Here is a 26,393-nt window from a genome sequence, read left to right on the forward strand (position 1 = left end):
CTTGTTTGTTTTTTGTTTTTCAAGACAGGGTTTCTCTGTGTAGCCTTGGTTGTCCTGAACTTGCTTTGTAGACCAGGCTGGCCTCAAACTCAGTGATCCCCCTGCCTTTGCCTCCTTGAGTGCTAGGATTAAAGTTGTGCCCTACCACACCCAGCCCACTTTCAGAGTTTTAAAAAGGGAAATGATCAGTGCTGCAACTGGCATTTTCCTTTGAGTATATTTCAGATTTTGCCTATTCTGAGTCAAGCTGTTTTCTTCCATATGGAAGAGTCTGTTAGTGTGCTTTGAGAGAAGAATTACATTTTTACAAAAATAAAACTACAGAGAAAGTGGAATATAACAGAGGCTAGAAAAATGAAGCTCAACCAGATTGATATAAATAATGAAGTTGTGTATAATTTCTATTCCAAATTCCAATATACTTGAGATTTTTTTATCAATAATATTGTTTTTCTGCAATAATATCTGCCTCAGGGAAAATCAGCGCTGTTTGCTGTCAGGCTTATATTTCTCAAAATATGCTTAGGATGGTTCTGTGAAATTGATCTTTTTAAGTATTCTCCATGATGTAGAAAGATTGCTCAAAAGAGCACCCCCAAGCCTTTCATGTGTGACCACACCGGTGTGGCAGGGCATTTATTATGCTATAAACTCCATCACTGATTTTGGCCAGTCCAGATTGATTCTGCAGTAACTGTAAGTAATGAACCTTCCAAAGCCAAAAGCAGGGTGGGGAGGAAGAAAGGAGGGGTAGCCAGTATTTTCTTGGCTGTGAGAATACAAATCATAAGGATCATTTAGTTGCAGTTTTTATCAGATCATGCAGCCAACACCCTACAAAGCAAGGAGATATACATCCACCAACATCCACAGGTTCCTTGATCTGGCTTCAGAAGCTACAACAGGAAACACAATGAGAATATTTCTTGGGGAAAAATGATTTATTGTTCCTTTACAAACTTGTTCCTTTTCATCAGCCTCTCTCCCATTATTAGATGTCCATGAATCAAGAAAGAGGTTTCCATTCTTAGGTACTATTGTTTTATATCTGAAATGGAACCCCAAGGTTGCTATATTAAAGGCTTAGTCTTCAAGATAATATTGAAGGGGGATGAGCTGGAGGGTGGCTTTTAGGTTAACAGCATGGCCTTGGAGGAGACTGTGGGACCTTGGGCCCCTCCTTGCTCTTTTACTTCTTCTCATACAGTCTCTCCAAGATGTCCATCACGGCCCAAAGCAACAGAGCCAAACACTGCTGGACTGGGAACCCTAGGACTGAGAGCCAGAATAAACCTATTGCTTTGTAAACAGAATCTCAGATGTGTGATTTAGTAGTAGAAAGCTGATGAGCACTCTGTAGAGCCTTGACCGCAGTGCCCCATACCCAGAGTGAGTGGGTAAAATGAGGTCCCCCAGGGCTTGAGGTAAACAATCCTCCACTCATACATTTGTAAAGAGGAAAATCAGCTGGGTAGGCTGATTTCTGAACCTGTGTAGAAAATGAGAAGAGTGGAAGGACATGGACTCAGGAACACCTAAGGTGCTCCTTGAGAAAGCTATGGCAGCATGTACTATAGGAAAGCAGCAGCATCTCGTATTGGTAGGGTTTTTCTGCTGGTCTTTAAAACTGACTGCTAAGGAAATGGGAGAGTGGTGAGATGGCACAGAATGTAATTTAGGCTCATAAATACCAGTGGAGACAGAACAGAGTTGGGGGGTCTTTGCAGCAAGAAAGAAGAGAAACATGGGCATTAAAAAGTCATAGTCTACTTACCAGATAAGCCAATAAAATGTTCGTTTCATTCTTACTCAGCTCCCTCCCAACCCTGGCACGCTTAGATTGGGGCTAAGGCCAAGCCCAAAGGGTTGAGGGTTAAAATGGCATAGGAAGGTCATGGTGGGGAGACACACAGATAAGCAACATCACATGTCAGTATCTCCCATCCCCATCCCACTGGATTTATAAAAAGCAGAGGCACAAACAGATAGTCCATTTCATACGATTACTAAGAAGCTTTATAGTCTTTTTTTTTCTGTAAGACAAATACTACAGCCTCTTCTGAGAGTCTTTCACCATATTCTCCTTATTCCTCTATAACATCATTGAATTGGAGAGGTGAAAGCTTTAAAGATGTGTTGTCTGACTATTGTGAGGTAGGGCTGACAGAAGGAGCCACTGGGGGTCTCTTTGAAACATGAGCATTTCTCATTGAAGGGATTGCTCTGTAGTGTCTCAGAGAGAAACTGTGGCTACAACAGGCAAGCTTTTAGATATGAGCACGAAGAGTCAGATACGTGGAGATGCTACAGCCAGAGGCAGGGGAAGACACAGGCAGAGAAGCAGATCCAGAGCAAAAGGAGACCTCCCGTGAGTCACGTGTTGCTGATGACATCACTGGACATCTTCCCCCGTGGATACAGTGTGTGAAGAAGGCAAGCGGTGCGACAATGAAAAGAGCCACAACCCAAAGGTCCTGCCTTAAATCCTGCTTTGTAAGGGAAAATAATGAGGTTTGAAAGATGCTCACTTCAGACCCATTCATAGAGAACTTGCTTCCCACTGCGCCTCAGGGCCCTACCGTAGGCCACCTCCAACTCAGCCCAATCTGTTACTTTCAGCGACCAAGTTGAAATCTGAACATGTCATTTAGAAAATTAGAATGATTAAGAGAATTGAAATGCTGGTGAACTTCCAGAACCCTTTGGGTTGTATTCTGGGGGTCAGGGCAAAGATATAAAATCTGCCTATGGACAAAGAGAAGCATGGCTATATGTCTTTCTGAAATAACTAGGCAATTCAGTAGGCATATTTATGACCAATTAAGACGACCACAGGGTCACTTGGTGAGTTGCATAAAAATTGACCATTAATTGAGAAGCAAAATATTTCAACCAAAGTTGATTCACACATATCATTGTAATCTAAACTCGATAGCTGATGGCACTGTGAATACTCACTGTTCTGCCCCAGCAGAGCCACACACACGCAAAAACCAAACTACATTGAAATTAATGAGCAGAACACATAATTGCTGTGTATAGTATAGCTTTTGTGTATATGTTAGATAACATAAGAAATTTTGTCATTGTCATTATGGGTGACCTGGTCTTGTTAGTACCAAGTTATAGTTGAGCCCCAGTTTCCCTTGGTATGTCTTCGACCTTAGAGACTCATTTTAGCCTTAATCTGTTGCTTTAAGCATCAGAGTTACTATGATATTAATATACGGCATGGACTGAAATATTCTGTAAACTGTACAGAATAAAGAATATTGTCTTTATTAGATTCTGACTATAAAGTTCTAGGATTTTAGTGTCTTTGGAAGGTATTAGGTTTATATACATTCATTCATTCACATAAATTTATCTCTTCTTCATTATGTTTCCAGCCTTAGGGCATTTATTTTTTGTGTGAAGAAAAAACAGATCATTAATGGAATCCTTCACATTACCCATTTCTGAGGCCAGCAAAGTAGAAAGAATGCTGACAAGGAGGACGGATGTAGACAGAAGATCCCACCATGGCTGTGTGCCACATTACAGTCTGTGGGTGTTCAGGGGAAAGGATTAATTAAAGTAGCCATGGGTCAAGGCTGAGGCAATAGACTATGCAGCCAGACCTGGTAGCTACCATGAGCTCCTTGGGGTTCCTTCCCATTGCCACTTCCTTTATTTATAAATTAAGAATGTCTTAATAGAGATGACCTGGCTATTATTATTATCCAGCTCTGAATATGGTATTTTATTGATTAATGATTAAAGCCCATATCTCATCCTCTTTGCCAGTGAGATGGAGTAATTGCTCTCCAGAGTCCTTAAATAATGCTATAGAGACACCAGGTGCCTAGAAGTAAACATAATAACATTATTCTCTTCAGTGCGCTAGATGAGCAAAGTACACATTCTGTACAATCAATGTCCTGGTATTTTCTGTAATACTGATAACACAGTTTCTTAAGGTGCTCAGTTGTGTTTGAAGAATGACTAATTGCCAAAAAGAGCATTGTCAATATAAATGTTTAAAGAGAAATCCATCTTGAAAAGTATCTGAAATGCAAGGGAAGGCTGAACAGTTTTAGACCGCCCAGACAGATCAAAATAGGAATGGAGCATGGCAGGAGACACAAGTAGACAATAAATAGGAGCACTAAGCCGAAAGGATGTCTGAACCATATTTCATCTGTGCAGTCACAACCCAACACTTCATCTCTTAACCTCCAGTTTCTTATTTCTGGAATGGAGACACTAATATCTGCTCTCTGTGACTCAGAGGCAGTAGTGAGAATCGGAAGAAATAAAATTAAGAACTTGTGAATTCTCCCGCAATAGAATCAGAGGATCTCAGCAGTCAATCTCCCTCCTGTAGTCTTGAGCTTGTGAGGTAGGCAGAGAAATCAGACACATTCTGTGCCTCAAAGAAGGGAAACAATCAGAGGCACAAGGAGAAAACAGTCCTTGATAGAAGGGGGCAGGCACTGATTAGGTGAGAGAGAGGATGATCGTAGGAATGAGGAGAGCTTTGGGCTTGAGTGACCAAGGGGAAGGGGCACTTAATGAGTGACTTGCTATTTCTTAATGAATACATGTCATGTCTGCCAATGGAAAGGAATAAAAAAGGCACTCCAGCCTGAAAGGTGGTGTGAACAAGGGAATGGAGACAGGACAGAGCAGGCAAACACAGGCTGATTCAGGAGGAAAGCCATGAGAGATGAATGGGCTGTGAAGGTTGAGGCTCAGTTATCCCAAGTCTTCCCATGACAAGCTAAGTGATCTGAATTACATTCCAGATGTGCCCAAGATTTTTCTCACAGCAAGATTATCGATAACACTTTATACCATGTGGTGCTGTACTATTAATGAGGTATTAAATTTCACTGCCTCTTTTGGGTCTTCTGGCAATTCCAAAGGATAGGGATGAAAAGATGACACATGGAATGCTAAAGCTCAAAAGTCACGTGTTTGTTCCCAGTGTTACACAAGGGAGGGGACCATGTGACTCCTGTTTTGCTTTAGAAAGATTAGTAGCAAAATGCAAAGCTGTCATGGTGAAAACAGGATCTGAAGATGAGGTTAACTCAGCGTAGAGTGTGCTCAGTGTATGCAAGGCCCTGGGCTCAATCCCAGCACCAAAAAGAAAAGAAACAGGATAAGAGAAATTCATCAAGAGGTCCAGATTTGAGATTTCAGTCGTCTGTGTGAAAATGAGGTTACAGGAATGAGCGTGGTCTCAAGAGTGAAATGTATTTGTTTGTTTAGTGAGCCTTTGATCTGAATTTTCTATGGATAAAATTATGGAATTTATAGATTTGGCCTTTTCATAGTGTCTCAAACTTCCTGCCTATTCCATTCATATAGCTTTTTTTTTTTTAGTTGTATCACTTTCTTAAATTGAATGATCCAATTCCTCTACTTTTTCTTCAAGACCCGATAGCCTGCCTTCTACATCCTGCATTCAGTTGGTGAGGCTTTCCATTAGGCTTTCTATGAGACTTACTGAATTTCCATTTCATTTCATTTTTCCACTTCATTCAGTTTTTACTCCCAGCTTCATTTCAGTTTAGATTTTATATATTATTTCTATCTCTTTATTTAATTCAATTTTCACATCCTGAATTGCCCTCATTATTTCTTTCAGCCATGTGATAGTTATATTTTTAATTGTCACCTTGACACAACCTGGGATAAACCTGTGGGGAATGTCCCATTGCTGGAGGGAAACCAGGCTGAAGGTGGACGGCACTGTCCCATGGTTTGGGGCCCTAGACTACAGAAGAAGAGAGAAGTGTAGCTGCCTACGGAGCATGCGCTCACTCACCCCTTTCTGCACTCGACTGTGGACGTGACACGATCAGATGTCTCAAGCTCCTGCCGCTGTAGCTTGGCCGTTGGCACCATAGCCTGGGACTATGGCTAGAGCAAGCCCTTTCTCCATAAGTTGCCTATTGTCAGGAGTATTTTATCACAGCAATAGAAAGGAAACGGGGCAAGCCTGAGCTGAGGAAGCACAAAGTTGTGATAACCACATAGTGATAACTGTGCGCCTTTCACCTTCCTGGAACTGTTCTGAAGGAAGAAGGTGGAAGGAAATGTTTGGTGTGATAGGCTGTAAGCGCCATTTGTTGCTGGAAACAGAACTTAATTTTTCTCTTTGAAGATAAGAATGCTGAGAGAAATTCAGAAGGTGGAAGCCGGACTCATGAGGCTTCAGAGTGGGATAAGGGCTCTGTCAGGAACTGGGATGGGAGCTGTTCATGTGATACCTTACTCAAGGATCTAGCTTCATTCTGCCCATGTCCTCAAAACCGAAGTGAAGTTGAACCAAGAGAAGGTGGACTGGTTTGTTGTCAGGGGATACTTCAGAGTGGGAATATTCAGGCTGGGAATAAGAAGGTAGGGATTGTTCAAGAGAGCAACACCGCTGAGGAGAAATCTCCCGTGCCACATTGGAATGTCCTGAAGAGACGTTCCCACACTTAAGCTAAAGGAGTTCCCTGCCACTCAAAAGCAACGGTATAGGAAAGTGTTTCCTCGGGGTCAGCACACAAAAGCAGATACAGCTATAGTCCACGTGGGTTTCTGCATGTTAACCTGGCAGAGAAACTTGACAGTGAAAGCACCGTCCACATGGTATTAGATCTGAAGGCATGGAAGAGGCAAGATGGAAAGTACCAGTGCAGTTGAGGCCAGGTGCCACGTGTCAGGGGCATAGTCCCTGCACTGTAGGCCTGGAGACCCCAGGATATTAGAGATGCCATGGGACACCTGCCAAGGAGAAGTGCAGATATGGTGTAGTGGAGCTTGTCTACATCTGTGAAAGAAGCCACAGGTAACAGAAATGGGGCGGGGCGCTCTAATACCTCAGTTCTTTGGAACCCAGATGATATTATTATGAGTCCCAGGTGCTGGGCAAGGAACTGCATGATTTGCTGATTCCAAAACATTCTTTTTTGAAATAATGTTTGTTCTGTGTCATTATGTTAGAACAGATTTTTTTTTATTTTATGGGATCTTACAGTTAAGAGAATTTTGACTTTTAAAATATGGGACTTTTAAAGTTGAACTGTAGTTTACATTATGAGATAAACATAAGACTTTGGGAACAAGAGATAGAAGGTTTGGCTTAACATGATGTGTTTATGTGTCAAGTTGAGAAGGAGCAGAGGTGTGGTGGGTAACTCTGCCAACTGGACATAAGCTAGAATCATCTGGAAAGGGGACTCGATGGATGAGGTATTGCCTAGATCAGGTTGATCTGTGGATATGCCTATTTTTTTTCTTAGTTGGTTTAATCAAGAGAAGACCCACCTTGCATGAGGCGCCATTCCCTAGGATTGGGTCCAGACTGTATACGTATAGAGAATGGGCGGAGCATAAAAAGCATGCATGCGTGCATCAATTCATTCTCTGTGTTCTTGACCGTGGCTGTAACTCGCCGCTTCAACTTTCTGCCATGGCTGTAACCTCTCGTTAGTCGCTTTTGTCAAGGTGTTTTATCACGACAACAGAAATGACCAAGCGATCCAAGGGAAGTTCAAGGCTGCATAGCTGAACACGAATGTTAACTCATATTCATTCTTTGCCCTCGCCGGATCAGGCTCTTCACCATTCCCTTCACCTACCTTCCCATTCTATCCTTCATCGCCCTTGACGCAGATAAAGGCCAATGTGGCACGGGTCCCCTAGTAACTGCGATGGCTTCAACACCTAGCACGGTACCTGACAGGGAAACGCTGCCTGCTGGAGCTCACGCAAGTCTTCCGACTTTTCCTTCTAAGTCTGGGGTCAGATCATGTGATCTTTGCTTCAGAATTCCTCCGTTGTTCCCTTTTTGTCTCTAAAACAGAGTTGTGGGGCCTCTGAGCAGCATCTATTGCTCTAGGCCCACACTCCCCACCATCACACTCCCCACCATCACACTCCACAGCGTTACCCCACCGCACCACCGCGCTTGCGTTGACCTTCTCCAACCAAGTGCCCGTGAGTCCTAGTCCAGAGAGCTCCCGTGCCAATGCTGCCCCCCACAAAAGCTCCTCCCTTGCTCCTGGGGCAGGTCCCCTCTGCACCACCCCCGTGCCAGGGCTCTCACGCAGTCGGCCGGCATGTCCGCCCACCTGCAAAGTCTGCTCCACCAGGGCCTGGCTGAGTGTCAGCCGCTCAGAAGGGGTCAAATAAAGGAAAGTGGCAGAGAGCTGATTAGGGGAAGGTAGTGGGCTTCATTTTCAGGCTCTCTTTGTAAAGTTGACCCCTTTGCTATAGTTTCTCTTAGTGAAAAGTAAGAATCATTTAAGCATGTTTTAAATGACTGCCTCCCTCCCCTGCCTATTAAGATGCAGGGTGGCTGCACGTTAAAACCCAGGGTTCCTCTTATTCCTTACTCAGCAGAAAAGCTCACGCAAACAAAAGGAAGAAACTGACATATTTTGGATTGACAGATGTCAGGGGACACTACCATCTAATTTCCTTGCTGATTAATTTGAAGGTAATTTCCTAGTAACCCAGGCTTCCAAAAAATGTATTTTAAGTGGCATGTTGGTAAAAGAAAATTAATTTCTCTGCATTAAACTTGCCAGCTTTTGAATTAATTGCACAAGCATAACAATCAATTAATAAATGTTAAGCAAACAAGGGAAAATCGGTCAATTAAAATTGGCGAACTTGCTTCCAAGGGTAGATATGGCACCCGGTTGTCATGATGTGCACTTCTAAGTTGAGATTGCCCTGCCTCAGTGCAGTTCACCTCCCACTTTTCCGCACAGCATTCAAACTGCCGAGGCTTCACTATGCTTTCTTATAAATAAATCACCACCGAAGCCCTCCTCGCTGCTGTGGTGGCAAAAAGGAACCCGACACAAGCAGCTGCCCAGCAGCCCGGGAGAAGGTCACTGCTTTGGGAAGGTGCACCCTGTATGCGGATTCCTAAAGAGGAACCTTTGCCAGGTCTGCTGCCACTCTCTAAATATCAGCCGGCGTGCTTGGCCAGAAAGCTCCGTTTATTGTCTTCCTCAGATAACTTCCAGAAGCTGGATATTAATGAGAAATGGCAGGACCTCAGGAAATTATTGGCCTTCTTCAGGCATTCAAATTAAACCTGCACAAACACAATGCCAGCCATACTATTTTACCTGGGGTTGAGCACTGCCTGGGATACATAGGTTCATTCTCAGTTTCTAGATAGTGAAATCCGTTCACATGAGGAAAGGTGGCTGTCTTAGGAAATGTGTTTCTTTCTGACTAGTAACGGGTCCTGGGGATACACAGGCCTCCTTACTGGGGGGCCATTGTTAGGCTTACTTGACCTGCCGGGCTCATCATCAGTCTGACTCACAAGAGTATATTACTGAAACTGCGTCCCTTGTCCTCTCAGACACAGACTGACAAAGAAATCAGGCCTTGCAGTATATATAGCATTAATTCCCCTATTTTCCCTGAGGCATTTGTTATAATGGGTATGTATAAAATTTCTGGAAAGTCTCCATTTTTTAAGATCTTTGAACAAAGCTTGGAGAAAAATGTCGACATCCAAGAAGTACATTTAAATGGATATGCCCAACTAGATCCTCTTCATTTGAATGTTGACAGTTTCTCAAATGTAATATAACCCAAATAAAAGCCATCCCAAGACTCTTTACCCTCCACCAATCCCTTCCACCTCTGCAAGTGGCACCACCCTTCTGCATTAGAAACTCAAACATTGGTCAAGTTGTCAACTCTGTCTTCAGAGTTCATCCAAAACCCAGTGAGGAGGCATGATCTCCTGAACTACCGTCTTCCCCTTGCTGGACCTCTACAGGAGTATTCTACCCAATCATAATGTAGGTCCACAGAACAGCCCTGTAAATCCCCAGAAATATTCAACAGGTCCCATCACTTCTCGTTGTCAGTCCTTTGTGCCACTGTATCCCAAGAGCGTAGGGCAGTGTCAGGCAGTAGATTAATCTCTGTGATAGTTTTGACTGAATGAATGAAAGTATGTAGCTCAAATGGGGTATACAAAATGATACAGCAACATCTGGACACTTGAAAAGCATTATCTGACCACACTGAAAACCAGGAAAGAGCAGGGCATCTCCCCTTGAATCTAAGCAATTCACACACCTGCCAATCACCCACTCACCTCATCTCTCCTTACAAAATTGTTAATGGAAAAGAAGACATTGGAGAAAAATGAGGATCACTGCCTCCTAGAGCATCTCTTTTGAGGGCCATGCCTTCCTAGACAAAAGCAGAGCTAGAGAAACAGGAACTGATTCCACTCGTCTTCTTCCTTGGCCATCAGGAGCTCCAATAATCAAAAGGGTCATTACTATTTTTTTTTTTTTTTTGCTAAAATTCAGAGAAATAGCAAAAGGTGTGATATTTTGACACTAATGAGACTATACCCAAAGAAGTGTGGTTTTAATTATAATAGATTAGGGAGAACTGTTGAAGAACTGCAGGAGAGCAGCATGATCCACCCAGATCTGGGGAAAGTGCATTAATATCCCATGGTTTTGTTTTATTTAGTCTTTCCTGGCTGTGTAGAGAATCACCTGAGGTAATGGGAGAGCTTCCAGGGACTACATCAAATAGAGTCCGACAAAGAAATTTTATTTTCCCCCTCCCATACCACAGATAGGGACTACACTACAGAGGAATATTTGCTCTGCCTTGTCTTACAAGTTTACAAGATTGGTTTGTTTGGTCACTGACACTTGTGATCTGACACAACCTTTCCAGCAACTTCCATCCTTCAAAGGCTGAGAGTCACCACTCCCTGCACTGGCTCCCTGTGCCTCTTTTCATGCAGGTTTCTGCAGAGCTGCACTTAAAGGGTTGGTCTGGGCTGGGTTTGCGCGCTCGTGGTGATGCCTGCATATGAGCACTGTCGCTGATTGCTTCATTAGAACCCTCTGCGCTTCAAGGGCCATATGCTTTCAAGTTTCTCTAAATGGTATTAGGGAAAAATATCCTCGAGGCATTATTTTTAAAGGGGACTTCAAACGTTCCCCAAGAAAAAAAAAGGACATCACGTTTGAACTCCAGGGGGTTGCAGGAGAAATCTCACTTAGCAAGACTGTGAAAATGGAGCCATCTTTTCAGTTTCAGGGGGAAAGAAAGTGCTGGTCACAATCAGGGATAAATTTGAAAAGTGGATGGAGAAAGATGCAGAAAATCTCCAAATCCTTGAATCTTTACCATAAAATAGCAAAGCAGATCATGACTTGAGGAAGGAGTTTTTTCAAACAAGTTTTCATTTCACATACGATTGGTGGGGAAATGTGAACACTCTCCCACAACCTCCGTGCGCACCAGTCTGTAAATTCTTCCCACTTCATTCCACACAGGATAGACAGCAAACATGACCCCCTTTCCCTTCACTTGGGCTTCATGGCTTCACACTGGCTTTTTAAATGGCGGAAAGCGGGACCGCAGGAAGGTAAAAGCCATTCCATTGATAGTGCCTTAGAGGAGGTCTATCCCAGAGGTCAAATTCCCCAAGTTCAAACTCTGCGCTCCTAAAAGGGACCCAACCTGATTTCCTTGGCTACAATGGTGTCTGGTATTATAGTTGTGGTATAACGTACCAAAAGGACACTCAGAGCCCCTCCCCCTTTGATAATTCTAATTTCTTATGTATACTCTAGATTCAGTCAGAGGACGGTGTGGTTTATGCTAAACCACACATAGTAAGGCCTGCTCCCTCTGTGGGTTTGTATTAAATTGAGATGCTTTCCGTTTTCCCTGTTCGTTCTCACGCTGGAGTTCCTGGTGTCAGTTCGTATTTGGCACCGTGAGCATATTAAGGTTTCGCTAGTGTGTATGATGTTATTGCCAAGAGCACACTTGCAGCAGTCTGCACTCGAACAGTCTTTGTGCCAATTACTTCAGAAAGTATTCTTGAAAATAAAAGGAGAGAGGGGACTCTTTTTTTTTTTTTAAGGATATAGAGTGTGGTTTCTATTTTAATTTTTAGAATCGATCTTCCCAAAATGATGACTCCTTTCAGCTCTGGGCTGTGCATTTCTGCGCCCCGAGCCTTGTTTTAAGCCTTTCTATAAAATGGAAATCCTGATAAAGATATAGAAATAGCACCGGGAATCAGCAGGGCTGAGGAAAGTGCTGTTGCTGCTGACACTACACCCTCATCTATTTAAACAGCTTCGGAAAGGAAAGTGCTAGAAGCTGGTTAAGGAGTTTCCAAATGTGTGACTGTAAATGACTATCTCTAATCACGGCTGAATAAACCAAATGCAGCAAATGAGCTGGCAGCACGCACACAAGGCCTGCGAGCATCGGAATTGCATCTGCTGAACGGATAATGACCCGTGTCAGTGCGTGGGTCTTTGGAAAGTTAAAGTCCTAAGTTTGATCAATTCATTTATATATGTACATAGACACAGAGACAGACAGACGTGTGCGTGCCACATACATACACATACAAATATACATATTTAGGGAAAAAAGGAGGAAAATGTGCTCTGACACTTCATTCTGAATGGTAGGGAAAATGCTGGGCAATGATCACTCCTAGGTTTGATCATTATGGAATGTTATATCTAGATTCATGGGATACTGGCATTTAACATTATTTTCTAAAATATATACGACCTGAAACAATTTTAATTATCAAGCAGCTTTAATAATATGATAGTATTATTTATGGTTTTTGTTTTTTGTTTTTTCTTTATGAAGAGAATAAAAAACTGCTCCACCTCAGGAGACTGCCTTTCACTGATGATCAGCCTGGCTGTCAGGTCTGTGTGTGTAACTCTAATTCTGCAGCCTCTGTGGCAGAGAAGGACTGGATCTACCCTGGATCTAAGTCATTTCTCAAAGTTTTTCTTTCTGGTCAAAGCGCAAGCATCATATCCCACAGTTTAGGATGAGGGAGGAGCAGAGCAGGGTGCCCCTCTTGTGGGGCCACCTTCCTGTTTCCTCTTGGCCAGGACTGCCATCTTCTTACAAAGGAGCCCAGCTGGTTCTGAGCCTTTGCTGGATTTGTGCATGCAAATAAAATTCCGCTAGCAAACTTGAGAGAAAAATAAGAGACTCAGGACATGACTGGTTGTTGAACTCAGCAAACTTACGTAAAATGCACCAAGGTGTTAAGTGAAGGCTGGAATCCCATCCCTGCATTTGTTTCTAGGCAAATAGGGAACATATTAGGTCTTTCCTAATAAAATATGAGCCTATGGCCTCCAAAGCCAACGTATCGCATACCATAGCACTTCTCTCTGGGAATGGAGCAGGAGGAGGAAGTAGGGAGCCAGTTTTTATTCCTTGCCTGGCATGCAACTTGTTCCAAATCTTCTTTGTTTCCTGACATGGTTGGAAGATACAATCGCAGCCTGTCAGTGGCACTAAGCCACAAGGGGTTCTAAGGCCAGGAAGGGCAATGCCCTTCCTCCACTGCCAGTGACCAGGAAGGAGAAGGTCCCCCCCCCCCCCGCCCACCAAGGCACAATGGTGCTCTGTCCTTCTCTAGGAGACTTTAATAAAGTAACTGAATCAGGTGAAATTTGATCAGATGTGTACAGAGCAGCCTTCTTGCTTTGCCACGTAACAATTTATAGAGGTGTTTCTACCATGGCTCTGCTTTATTAAATGATATTTGAAGTGTTCCACTCTTAGAGAAAATGTGGTTTATATCCTTGGCATACATTTACATAATCTCGTTAAGGAGATCTCAGCAGCTTAGTTAAACTATCCCAATAAAAAATCTTATCTTTAGTAGAAGAAAGTGTTTTCTCCAGAGGGGACAAGAAGCCGGTACAGGGTCTGGGCCCATTTTGAGAATTTTGGCTGTAACTGTATTTCTGTTTTTCGTGTTGTGTATGTGAATTCTGTTAAGAAATATAGATGAGTAGTAATTCATGTTTGGAGGACACAGTCATGTAAGGAGAGAATGCTTTATCTAATGTATATTAAATGTGGGGGTTTTTTAATGAATTTTTACTTGTTGCCTTAGAAAATATATTTCTATGTAAAAATAAAAACTAAAAATAAAACAAAGATGATGAATTAGCAGCAATCTCTCAGTTCCCCACTGGAGCCATCAAATTAAGGGTTAACCTCCCAGGATCCCCTGAATTAATCAGGAGCTGAGCCAGGGGCAGGAAGAGGGGGGGAGGGGATTGGCAAAGCTCAGCCTCCCCCAGGAGGCTCCCAGCACAACAGACCAGCCCACTGTGATATAGCCACTGAGAAGGCAGACCCTTTCACAAAGAAAAGAGCAGGCACTGGAAGCGCGCCCCTAGCCCACACCAGCTCAGGCCTCCTGCCTATCAGGTGCCAATCCTCGGTTGTCTGGGAACCAAAAGGCAGCAGGTCTGACTGTTTCCAGTACAGCGTCCACTGTAAATACATGCTTTTCTCCTTTGGAAGGCAGGCTGTGGTGTGCCCCTGGGTGGCCTTTATTAGGATCGTCCAGCTCTCTGGCGAGAGAAGCTGCAGCTGGTGGACAGCAAGGCCTGCCAACCAGTGCCATCCCAAGCAGCAGGGCGGGCCAATGCCGCAGGCCTTCTGAGAGGCAGAGAACCTAAAGATGTAGAGATGGGACCTGGGAGCCACCTTCCTCACAAACTTTCTTTTCTCATGCGCATACCATATTAAAAACCACTAACTCCACGGGTTGTTTTTGCTGGTTTGTTTAAACAAAATCCCTGATATCAACATCAGCTCTTTTATGGTTTCTAATTAAAGTGCTCAATATGCTTTCCTCTGCACCTGGCCCTTTTAATCATTTCAGGTATGTGTGTGCTGGGAATCTAAGGGAACTCCATCTGTGTGAGTACACTGCCCGAGTTCCCACGCGCCTCTGCCTGAGGGGGGTTATCTTTTAGGACCTGAGTGCCTCCGGCGAGAAGGAAAGACTCCCTTCCCTTCCTTCTGCTGCCCACAGTCCTGTAGCCTTCCAGCTGTGTCTCCTTCCAGCTTTCCTTCACTGGCTCACAGGAATCAGATAAGGATTATATAGCACGCTCCTGTGACATCCCATTTCCTCCTTACCTCCATCCAAATCTGAAGAGATGTAGAGTCCCTTCCGATCAGTAAGACTGATTTCTGCCAGAAATCTTCCTTCTTAAAGCTTTTCCCATCTCTCCCTAGTATCCAGATTGTCCCACTCGTGTTGAGCCCACCTGAAGCTCTCTAGACCCTCTACCCAACATCAACGCCCCTGTTAGTAAGGAAGAGTCTCATCATCCCTGAATTCACAGGCACCTTTCCTGCCTACCTGGTGACATTCCAGGACCACCTCTCCTCTTGCACACCTCCCCTAGGCCCTGGAAGAGATCTGTCTTGCCATGTTCTGCCTGTCTTTCCCCCCGAATGATCTCTGCACAATCTTGCCATCCACTTCGGAAGTAGGCCTTCCCCATTTGAAGTCCCACTGGAACTCACATCAAACCTACAGTTTTAGTTCTAAAGTCTGCTTCTAGAACTAAAAGCTGAGTCCTCACAAGGGAAAAGAAAAAGGCGTGTTACATCCTGCCTCCTGAAGAGTCTAAAGGTTTTAAGCTTTCTTCTCCAAGCGCTTTGCTTCTATGAAGGGACCTGGTTGCACCTCCTGAGGTATGCCTCAGAGGGAAGGTTGCTGATCAGCTGGTTTGGAGGCCTTGTGCAATGCTTTTGGTGGTAGAAGTTAAAGATACAGAATATCTGCTCAAGTGGTCTCCAACCTATGAAAATAGCCTAAATACTCAAAGGAACATTCCAGAAGAATCTTCGTGAAATAGCATCTACAAGGTCAATATTATTATGTCAATGGGAATCAAGTGATCATGCTCTAGTCTAGTTATTTTGGTTCCATAGACACCACTAAGCCCTTATCTTTCCCAAGTTTGGGGCCACCGCAAAGCTCTCATTTAAATAACCAGCTGCTTCTCACTCTTAAGCAACTGGTTTGATATAATCCATATTCTAAACCAGACTTCTACAAAGAAAAGAAAAGAACCAGCATGACAGAAGAAAGCTCAATTTTCATGATAAATTTAGGCTTCCTTAAAAGACAAATTAAAAAATCTCTGAAGATGTTCTAAACTCAGAGACCTGTAGTTTCTTTGTGCCTAGAGCCCTGTCTGTCCCTGCCCACCCTCGTTCCATGCTGTGCTTTATACCATGTGACAAACGTTTCCTAATATTAGAGCCAAGACTTCTTTCTAAAGGAAAAGAGCCTTGCTTGCAGATATGGTTCCCACTATGGACCTTCCTTCCTTGAGTATTGACAGGGAAGGTTTTATTAAGGTCTTTCAATAGGCTTATTTATAATGAGAGAATATTGAGAAATGCGTCTAGGTGTGTATCGGCAACAGGAAAATGAAAGGAACCTATGGCAGGACAAGAGGTGGAAACGTGCGCAGGCAGGGCCACTGGCTACACTCACGCACTCTCCGTGTTCTGCAGACTCCTCCGCAGCATCGCACACACTACCCGTCAGAGAAGACTTCAAGTTCCAATGTGACTTTCTCACTTTGGGACAAGCAAGTAATGCAGATTTGCCTGGCCTCCAGGCAGTACTACGTAAGGAGCTGAGGACATTTGCAGGTTTTTGCCTTTCTGTGTGTCTCATGATGATGAAAATTTGGGAAAGGAAGTGTGAGGATCAAACTTATACGAACTTAAGCTTAGAGGCAAAGAATTTCATAGTGGCAAAAGCTCTTTTGGAGAATATCTGTAGACTGAAGACCTGAGTACGATAACCCTTTAGAATGCAGAGGCGGTTTTAACTCAGATGTGATACATAAAAGCCCCTATTGACTATTTGAAACTACATTTATCAGTGCACAGCTGTCTTCTGAAGAGCCCTGAAGGCCTTTGTGGGGATGTGGTGGGCTGAGGGCACAGCCCACCTCGTGCACTGCATTGGGTATTTCATTATAGAATTCTCTAACGACCATCCATATCTACTTCTCTCCCACCATTTTCTGTCTGAAGAGATTGCCCCAGCCAAGATGGATGGCTTACCATAGTTAAGGTCCAAATTCAAATGCCTGTTTCCAATTTTCTTATTTCTATACCGTAATATTTCTTTAATTTTAAAGAAACCATATTATTTTTTAACATTTGACATAATATTAGAATTGGACCTGGTCTGTCTACAGTCATAATCATTCCCACTCATGCCCTTAACTTTACAAGGAAGCTGGAGGCATTGTTTAGAAAGTTGCACCTAGAACTGGAGGTACTATGACAAGCCTGAGTTTATTTTAGGATGTCACTCTCAGTGGAAAGAAGGGCATTTAGGAGCTTTCAGAAATTTTTTAAAATGTGTGAATGTTTGCCTGCATGTATGTTTATGCACTGTGTGCATACAGTGCCCACGGAGGCCAGAGAGTGATAGTTCTCCTGGAATAGAGAAAAAGACAGTTGTGAGCTACTATGTAAATGTGGGAATTGAACCCAGGTCCTCTGGGAAAACAGCCTGTGCTCTTAACTGCTAAGCCACCTCTCAGTCCCATATTCTTTTTTTTTTTTTTTTTTTAACAAAAGTACCACATTCTCCTCTTATCCATCAGCTACTGTCTAAGCCCCCCAGTGGTGGTGCACGCAGCCCAGGGTGGAGTGTGCTCAACATGATCTCCAACAACAAAAACAGACACACCAACGAAATCTCCACAGTGGATTCCTGAAACATCGACAGGACCAAACCATTGTGTGCTACGTTCTACCCATGAGAAAGTTGAATTTTTATACCAGGAACATAGGTCATTATAAAATGTAAGAACATGCTATCATAAAAGCCATGTGAACTCTCTCTCCCTAACGACTCTCCCACTCTCGCACTTTCTCAGTCTCTCACTCTCACGAACTTTCTCATCATTCCGTACCTCCTGACAACAGTTAACTGTGACTGCAACTGTTAAGAGAGCACGGAAGCCTCTGCTTAGAGAAAATAAAAACAAAACATAGATTGCCTTAGGCTTCAGGGACTCAAAGGGACCAAAAAGAAATAAAAATGCCTTTGGCATTTTCCTCCTATCTATGTTTTCTCCATTGATAATTTCATTGGGTTTCTTAGTTCTTAACTATTATTTCCAAAGGGGGGAAAAACCTTCCCAAACAATACCACAGTACCTTCAACTGCCATTGCCACTTACATGCCCACCTCTTACTGTCAGCCATCTCTTGGGCACCTTCTCCACGTCCGCAGGGTTTTAAACACAGGGTGACCTGAAGAAAATCACGTTTGTCCTCACACTGCTCAGAAGTCCCTGCATTCCCAATTGCCGTTATTATCAAAAGTCATGGCATGTGGGCGATAGCTCAGCCAGTAAGAGCCCTGCTACACAAGCATGAGCATCAAGCTTGGGTTCTGAGCATCAAGGCATGGAAGCCCAGCTCCAGGCAAGCAGAGACAAGTGGAGTGCTGGAGTGCACTGGCCAGCTACCCTCACTGAATGGTTGAGTGAAAGATCCTATCTTGAAAAGCCAAGGTGGAGATCAATAATGGAAGACACTCAGCATTGACCTCTGGCCTCCAAACATAACATGCACACACATGAATGGGTGCACACATGCACACATGCTCCTACTCCCCCCACACACACACACAGTTGTGTTCTCTTTTCCCAGCTTCTACTGATATTTAGGGTCTGTCTCTGTCTCTACTGCCACGCCAACTAACATGTCTCTGGAACCCATGGCTCTCACCTCATCTCATCCCTCTTCCTGTGCTTTATCGTTGGTCTCATTATCTCACTGTTCCCTGATTTTACCTAGCCTGTGTCAACATCATGATATCAGTTTTATGTAGTCTTCCTAATCTATTGAACTGAAGCTTTTCTTCCTGCCCTGCACTCACAAAGAAATTTCCGTCATTTTCTTATGAATGTACTTGCTAGAACAGACATGAATTAACGGGCATTTGCACTCAGTCCTCTCAGTGTCCTTGAAGACCTGTAAGCAGACACTGACGCCAGTTCTCTGCTCCTTGGGACACTCATTCATCTGGCCTTGGGTACAGCTATGGAAACTTTCAGATCTTCCCTTGATGAGTCCAATGTTATCAAAATTAAAGAACCACTGTACAACTCCAAACACATCTGCCAGATACTCTTTGGCTAGTGTCCTCTCCGAAGCTTCAGACATAAGTGCTAGGGTCTCAGCCCAGTCCTACCAATCAGAATCTTGGGGGGGGGGTGTTAAAGTCGACATGGAATTGACCAGTGAGGATATCACATAACTAGGACCGAAAGTCACTGTCCCCATCAGCCACTACACCATCTCCCTCTTGTGAGCATCACCTATATTTTGCCTTCCCTCAGTCTAAACCTGTTGAAGGTGAGGTCACACTCAGCAAGGTCACAAATGCCTCTCTTTGAGCTCACTAAAAAACCTAAGGAGATCTTTGCCAAGCACAGATGGCCCACTCATCCACAGATCACACCCTCAAGGAGCCAGCCAATGACAGAGGGAAAGTATGTAGGGAAAATCATGACATCTGCACTGAATATGCACGAATGTTTTCCCCGTCATTGTTACTAAACACCACAATGTAACAACTATTATACCACAGTTATTTTACAGCAGATAGCAGTAACCTGGGCCTAACGTAGCATATATAGGAGGATGTGCACGGGGTCTATGTAATCACTACACTATATAAAGAACTTGGAAAGGGGCCAAGCACTGATGCTTGCCTGAAGCGCTAGCATCCAGGAGGCTGAGGCAGGAGGATAGTGAGTTTGAGGTCAGCCTGGACCCTACTTCAAAAGGAGAATTCTGAATTATATACAGATCTCAGTATTTTAGGGAGTCCTAGAGCCCATTCCTCAGATACAAAAGGGTGCATGTGTTTTATGACATGTTTTCAATATTATATTTAGCAACTGAGAAATAGGGAGGGGTTTTTTTTTCAGTTCTGTTGGTATCATCAAGTATCAGAGCTAGGATTTGAACCCAGACCCTCATGACAATTCACATTGTTTTACCTCTTAAGCCTAAAGGCAACAATGAAATAAAAAAAAAATTAAAAAAAAAAGCTCTCTGCATATCTGTATGCTTGCTACCAGGTATACAGAGGTAAAGGCATTACAAAATAGAATCTGGAAAATATATCAGCTTAAACCTAAAATTTAATCATGGGATCCAAAAGAATTTCTTTCAATTCCATTCTCTCTCTTCGCTTTTTTTCCTTCCTCGTTTGTACAGTATCCTAAAGACTTTTCGAAATCTTAGCTTTCTTTGGCTTCTAAGTAAAATCGTTCTGAAGGTTCGTAGTAGACTTTACCTAGGGCAGCAGGCCGCCATCTGGCATATATTTCTAGTGCTTCATTCAGTAAGAGTATGGACATCGGGAAAAAAACATCAGGCATGATAGCATTCAAATGACACTTGCACAAGACCCAGAAACCCAGGCTCCAGGCAACTTGCCACTTCTCAGCTAAGTGACTGAGCAGGCAGTGGACTTCCCAGACCCTCTTTCCTTACCTAACGAATGGAAAAATTTGTATTTTCATCCAAATATGAAACATTATGATCTATCCAAAAATAAGAGATTTGGCCAGCACTAAATAGATATTTGGTCCTTATCCTTATTGCTTGATGTTGAAGATAAAGACGGTATTTAAAAGTCAGAGAATTCTTTACCAACTCTAAAGTGTCCATGCCAACGCCCCCCTTTGTTTTCAGAATGTCACTGTGGGATAGTCACTGTTATTCCCATTTCACAGGGGAAAAACGCCCGAGACACAAAGAGGCTGAGGGACTTGCCTCCGGTAACAGAATCAGGAAATGTCTAGTCCAGACCGAACTGGACCCTGCTTGCCTGTCTTCCAATAGCATGCCGGCCACAGCCAAGTCTGGAGCCCAGAGGACAGGCAGATGTGACGCAGGAGCGCCTACTCCACATCTGCCTTCCCTAAATGTTCTCCAGCCCAGATGCCTTGAAATTGCCTTAGAAGAGAATACCAAGCAGGGATTATTCGGTCTATCATTTCTGGGTGTGTGTTTTTCTGAGCAGTTATAGATCTCTGTGTTTCTAAGAAGCTGAGTTTTCCTGATAAAACAGGACAGATCATGATAAATGAGCATCTATGTAAGCCTAGCTGGGAGGAGCACGGGGCTGCGACACCCCTCCTGTGCAGTTAATCCTGTTTCTTTTAGCTATTTCTTTATTAGTTAATGAGGTCTTGCAAAAAAAAAAAAAAAAAAAAAAAAAGTGTGTCTCTGATGGTGTTTTAGCACCCTCGCCTCCAGGAACCGCTTCAAATATTCATAAAGTGGCTCATCTGACCAAAGCTTAAAGCAAAGGTGCATTAAGTATGAATTTACTCAACTTCAAATGTGGGCGGTCGAAAAGCCGCTGCTGAAATAACCTAAATAATCCTCCTGGCTGGTGTTTCCCGCTCTGGGCGCTCATGTGAAGGGTGACAGAGTAGAGGTATTATTTACAACCGCCAGGACTCTGAAGGGCAGCCCCGGAAGCTTTGATCCCGCTTCCTGACTGACAGGAGTGTGCACTGCTTTTGGAAAACAGAATAACTTAAGAGAAGCAAAAATAAAATGGAAAAGGAATCGCTGGTCGAGCCCCTGGGAAGAAGAACAGACTCCAGATGGTATGGTATTTCTCCAGAGAGGCAAGGCAGAGCAAGGAGAGAAACCTGCTTCTCACTTTGCTTCCTCATGGCAAGGGAGCAAATGTGGAATCTTGATAGGTGGGGTAATGCTCGTGATGGATTTGCACAGAAGAGCAGATGTGGAAACTCAGCCACTGAACAAGGTTGCTTGTGGAGTACTCCTCTGGAGCCTCCCTTTTGGCCTTGTTTTAGATGACCAACACACAGCAACAGGGCCCTCAGAATGCAGCAAGAGTTTGTACACACACACACACACACACACACACACACACACTCATTTCCAAGCCCTGATAGACACACCCCATTTCTATCCTCATAGCATAACCTTAGAACCCCTTCTGGTTTTCACCCACTGATGGTTTTGTTTGTCAAATGCATCATTTCTAGAAGCTGCCCCCATGGTTCTCCTCTGATGATTCTGGGTGGTATGTATACTTTGGCTTATAAAACAAACAATTCGGACCAACAGTCCCCCGGAGGCTCCTAGGCAGGTGTCTCTGTGATGCCACAGCCATGCTGTGCATCTCCCTGACTCTCCTGGGATGTGAGCTCAGGGAATGCGTCGCAGGCCAAAGCCCTGGGAGCTGCCATCAATCCCTGTGCTCCCGATAACCCGGACTGCCCAGAGAGAAATACCTGTCACCAACACAACCCATTCATGTCACAGCCCTGAGTCTGGTATTCAGACTTTTGTAAAAATCGCTGAATTTTCTGAATAAGGGTAATCTCACGACTTCCAAAAAGCAGACGGCCATGTAATCTCTCACGGCAAAGTCAGAAAAAGATAATTTTTACTAACAAGGCTAATAATTCAAACATTTCTTGCTGCAGCTACTTCGGTGCTCAGCATCTTAGTCATAGGATCTGATGATGAATTTCCTATAAATGTGGAAGGGGGGAGTCCTTTAAAAAAAAAAACAGCACTATAATAACGCTACCCACAAAAGTCACGTAGAACGTGTCCTCTGTGCTTTCACCACACGGAGGGCATGACGACAGCCATTATGACTACAGAAGAGACAACCTAATATTGGTTGTTCCCAATGAGATTTTCCTTTCCTCAGAAGAAATAACCTTGACTTCTGGGATGTACATTTGACTGGTGTCCTGTACTTAATATTTTTTTCAGGTGATTCATATAACAGGCCGGCTTCGCCTCAGAGTGTCGCTGTCCCACGGGAGGACCGTTCCCAGCCAAATCATGGGTCTTGTGGTTGTGGCTCATGCCTTGCCTCCCCCTACGATCAATGAAGTCAGAATTGACTGCCATATGTTCGTCACTCGAGTAAACATGGACCTCAATATCATTTACTGTGAAAATAGGTACTTTGTTTTCATGTTCATTTGCCCATTACACACTGCCCATTGGTGAGGGTTTGTTTTTGGCTGCCTGAAAGATTTTACTTTCCCAGTGAGACTCATTATAAATCCTGATCTTGTTTTTAATGGCTGCTTGGACTGACACCAAACATGCTTTTTATCTAAAATTTACATTGCTTCCCTGATTTACATTTGGGACAACAATTGAATGAATTGGGTACCCAGACATCCATCCACTAGAAAGAAGGTCCATTTTGGCTGAGGACCCAAGTAGAGAGCAGGGGCTGAGACGTTATTGGCAGGATGATGCAGTGAAAGGCATCTCCTGGGCGTCTGGGTGACCTGTTTCCCACTAATTCAAGGGCCCCGCATGCTGATGGACAGTGTCCTCGCAGACATTTAGCACAGGACAAATGAGAATCCAAGGCCCCCAGAGGAAATCTGCTGCAAGAGGAATCTGCAACACTATTAAATAAAACTTTGTCATCCTGTGGATTTCTCTTTCATAAATTAAAAAAAAAAAAAAAAAAGATGACTCATCCTAGAAATGAGTTGGCAGTTCTTCCCCAGGACTGAGCTTTTACAAAAGGGACTTTTAGCCTCTGGTTTGAAAGTTCACTTTTTCCATTAAGCACAAAGCAAGGGACAGAGATAGAAGATGCTGCTCCTTACTGACCTTTCACCTGGAAGTCACCAGCCACCTGACTGAAGTGAAGAGAGAAATGCAGAGAGAGGGGAGGAGATAGCTGCTGGATATCCAGCTTGGGAAAGCAGCATGGCAAAACTGTCCATCTCCTGGCGCTCTGAGAATTACTGAGGCAGTTGAAGGAGGAAGCTTTGGGGGCCATAGACTGCTGTCAGCTTTGAAGGCAAGATATGTCCCCTGAGCCCTATGAATGCCTTCAGAGGGGAGACAAGAATGGTCAAGTGGCTTGGGTAATTAACCTTTCCAGAGCCTAGCCAAAAGGAAGGCCAAAAGTGCCCTCATCCACCCAGTCCACCGGGAAGTGCTACTAAAGCTGAGATCACTTTGGGAATGCTCTACTTACAGTCAGGGACTAGCTGAGAGGAAAGAATTTACCTGAGCTCTGAGACTCAATGGTATCATGAACTTGTCAGTGTTATTGGACAAGTAATTCTAATCTGTTCTCGGGTGTTGGCATTTATAAAATCTTTATCACTGTGACTGTACAGCCGGGTGTGTCCCCAGCGTTCTGGAGAGGACACATGAAGTCAGGAAAGACAAGTTAGCTGGGGCGGGGGCAGGAATGGGTTTCTCCTAACCGTGGCCACCAGTGTCTGGCAATCCCCCCACACTCTCAGCTCAGCCTGCTCCATAGGTAATCACTAGGACTGTGCCTCTCAGCCTGGACAAGTTGAACTTGCAGAGGGAGGACTCCCAGCCTCTGATGTAGCAACATTCTAGGAGGTGTTTCTGTCCCCTGTTTTTCTTTAGTGGTTAGGGTGAATGATAAGGAGCCAGCTGGAATAACCTCTGAGAGGAACCTTCCTTATAGACACAATGGAAGAACACAATCAGCATTTACAAAGCCGATTAGTCTCCAAGATGTGGAACAGTGGAGGAGACCAAAGAAGGGAGACACAAGGCCAGAACACAGCTCTACCATCACCACACCTTCCAAAAAGTTTCCAATGGTTGTCCTGTCCCAAAATGCCACTAATTTTCATTGCTGTGATCAAGTGACTAATTTTTAAACAAGCTTTTAATGTCCCAATCTAGCAATTGAGATAATTTTCTGTGACCTGCTTTTAGCTCCCCCACCCACCCCCAAAAAAAAGAAAAAAAAAAAAAAAAAAAAAACCTCCATCATTCTTTCCCAAGAAGATGGCGGCAATTCTGAAAAAGTCCTTAATTGAAGGAGAATTGCATATTTGGTTTATGGAAAAGCTGCCATGTGACAAGCTCTGGGCACTGCTAATGTCATTCCACTGGCGATTCTCTCCTCTCAGCAAGCCCTGAAGTTATTGACAGGTGAGGGAACTGAGAAATGGGAAGGATAGCTTCTGTTCTGGCTCTTGCATGGTTATTAAGAACTCCTTTACTTCCAAACTGGTCACATTCCCCACAACAGGCCCTGTTCCACTGAAAGAGCCTGATCCTGATTTCATTGAAGGTGTTCATTCAAATAAAGAATTAACCAGAGAATGCCTTCCCCCAAAGAATGGCCTGGCTATTTCCTAGGGTTTATTATTTAATTAGGAAATTGTTAACTAGAAACTAAGCTTGCTCCTTGGCAGTCTTTAGGATGGCCCAGGGCAAAGCTAACATCTAATGCTCTCAGGAGCTGGCAGGTTTCACAGACACCAAGGAGGGTTTTTTAATAATATCTGGCTCCCCCCCCTTTTTTCAGAAATGGGGTGTTAACTGTTCTTGGGAAACAAGCTAACAAACAGAACAGTGCTGTTTTGTGCCACAAATGCTCCAGGGTTCCTATTCATTTCCCCCAAGGAATCTTCCCTCACTAAGGATTCTAGTTTGGCCAAAACATTATTTCAACCACTAGACATTGAGAAATTCACTCACTTCATGGAATAGTATATTTTAATTATACTCCATGGCTTGCTTGCTTGCTTTACTTATTTATTTAGGTTTTGGGGGATTTTGTTTGTTTGTTTGTTTGTTTTTTGTAGCCCTGGCTGACCTGAGACTCACTGTGTACACTGGGCAGGCCTCAAATTAACAGAGATCCTCCTGCCTCTGCCTCCCAGGTGCTGGAATTACAAGCATGTGCCCAGCTAATTCCATGGCATTTTTGTGTCACCATTCCTTTTTAGTTCCCTGCCTAGTAGGTCAGGCATAATTCTCCAATACTAATCTCGTGTCTCTTAAAGGTAACATTTCCAAATTTTTGTTTCACATTTGAATATATCCTATGTCATAAGTAATTTTAAAAGGAACAATAAAATAAGCTAAACGAAATCTATTTTTAACCAACCAAAATGAATGATACAGGAAAACAATAAACATTTTATACATGTCTATATAAACAAGGAAGGTCCCCCTACATGCCTTATAATTTGGGTTCTATTTTTCTGTGTCCTGCCTGAGGACACTGGATAGGCAGCTCAGGCACTGGTACACACACACTGTCAAGTGAAGGCCCAGAAGAGCAGCTGAAATGGTTTAAAAGTTTCTACCACAAAGTACCAGTTAAAAGAACCAAAAGTAAAAGCCGAGCTCCCAAATGACTGAGACTAGAAAAGATAATACCCCCAGGCATCTGTATGTCTCAGCATTTAAATTATATCCCTTGAAATGCCAATTTGGACTTGGTGCCAAGAAGCAGTTGAATCCCTTTTTCATGGAAATAACCAACAGAAGACCAATCTGCTTAAATGAAAGGTGCCTCTAATCATTTGGTATAAACGTAACATGTTTTTATTTTATTATGTAACCTTGAATTATCTTGTCCTATAATGAGGACCTTGCATTGTTTCAGTTCCTCAATAATTTCATGGTATTATGTTCTCTAAATGTGCATTCTGATGCCAAGG

General features: G+C 43.5%; 1 protein-coding gene across 1 annotated transcript in view; it reads left to right on the forward strand.

Annotated features, from left to right (window-relative positions):
* The window catches only part of Npas3 (neuronal PAS domain protein 3), an 852,204-nt gene that overhangs the window by 802,262 nt on the left and 23,549 nt on the right, over positions 1 to 26,393 (forward strand). Inside the window, 1 exon segment of the mRNA XM_060387500.1 lies at positions 22,687 to 22,880. Coding sequence (XP_060243483.1) covers positions 22,687 to 22,880 — 194 coding nt within the window.

Source organism: Meriones unguiculatus, chromosome 7, assembly GCF_030254825.1.
Source record: "Meriones unguiculatus strain TT.TT164.6M chromosome 7, Bangor_MerUng_6.1, whole genome shotgun sequence".
In the NCBI taxonomy this organism is placed as follows: Eukaryota; Metazoa; Chordata; class Mammalia; order Rodentia; family Muridae; genus Meriones; species Meriones unguiculatus.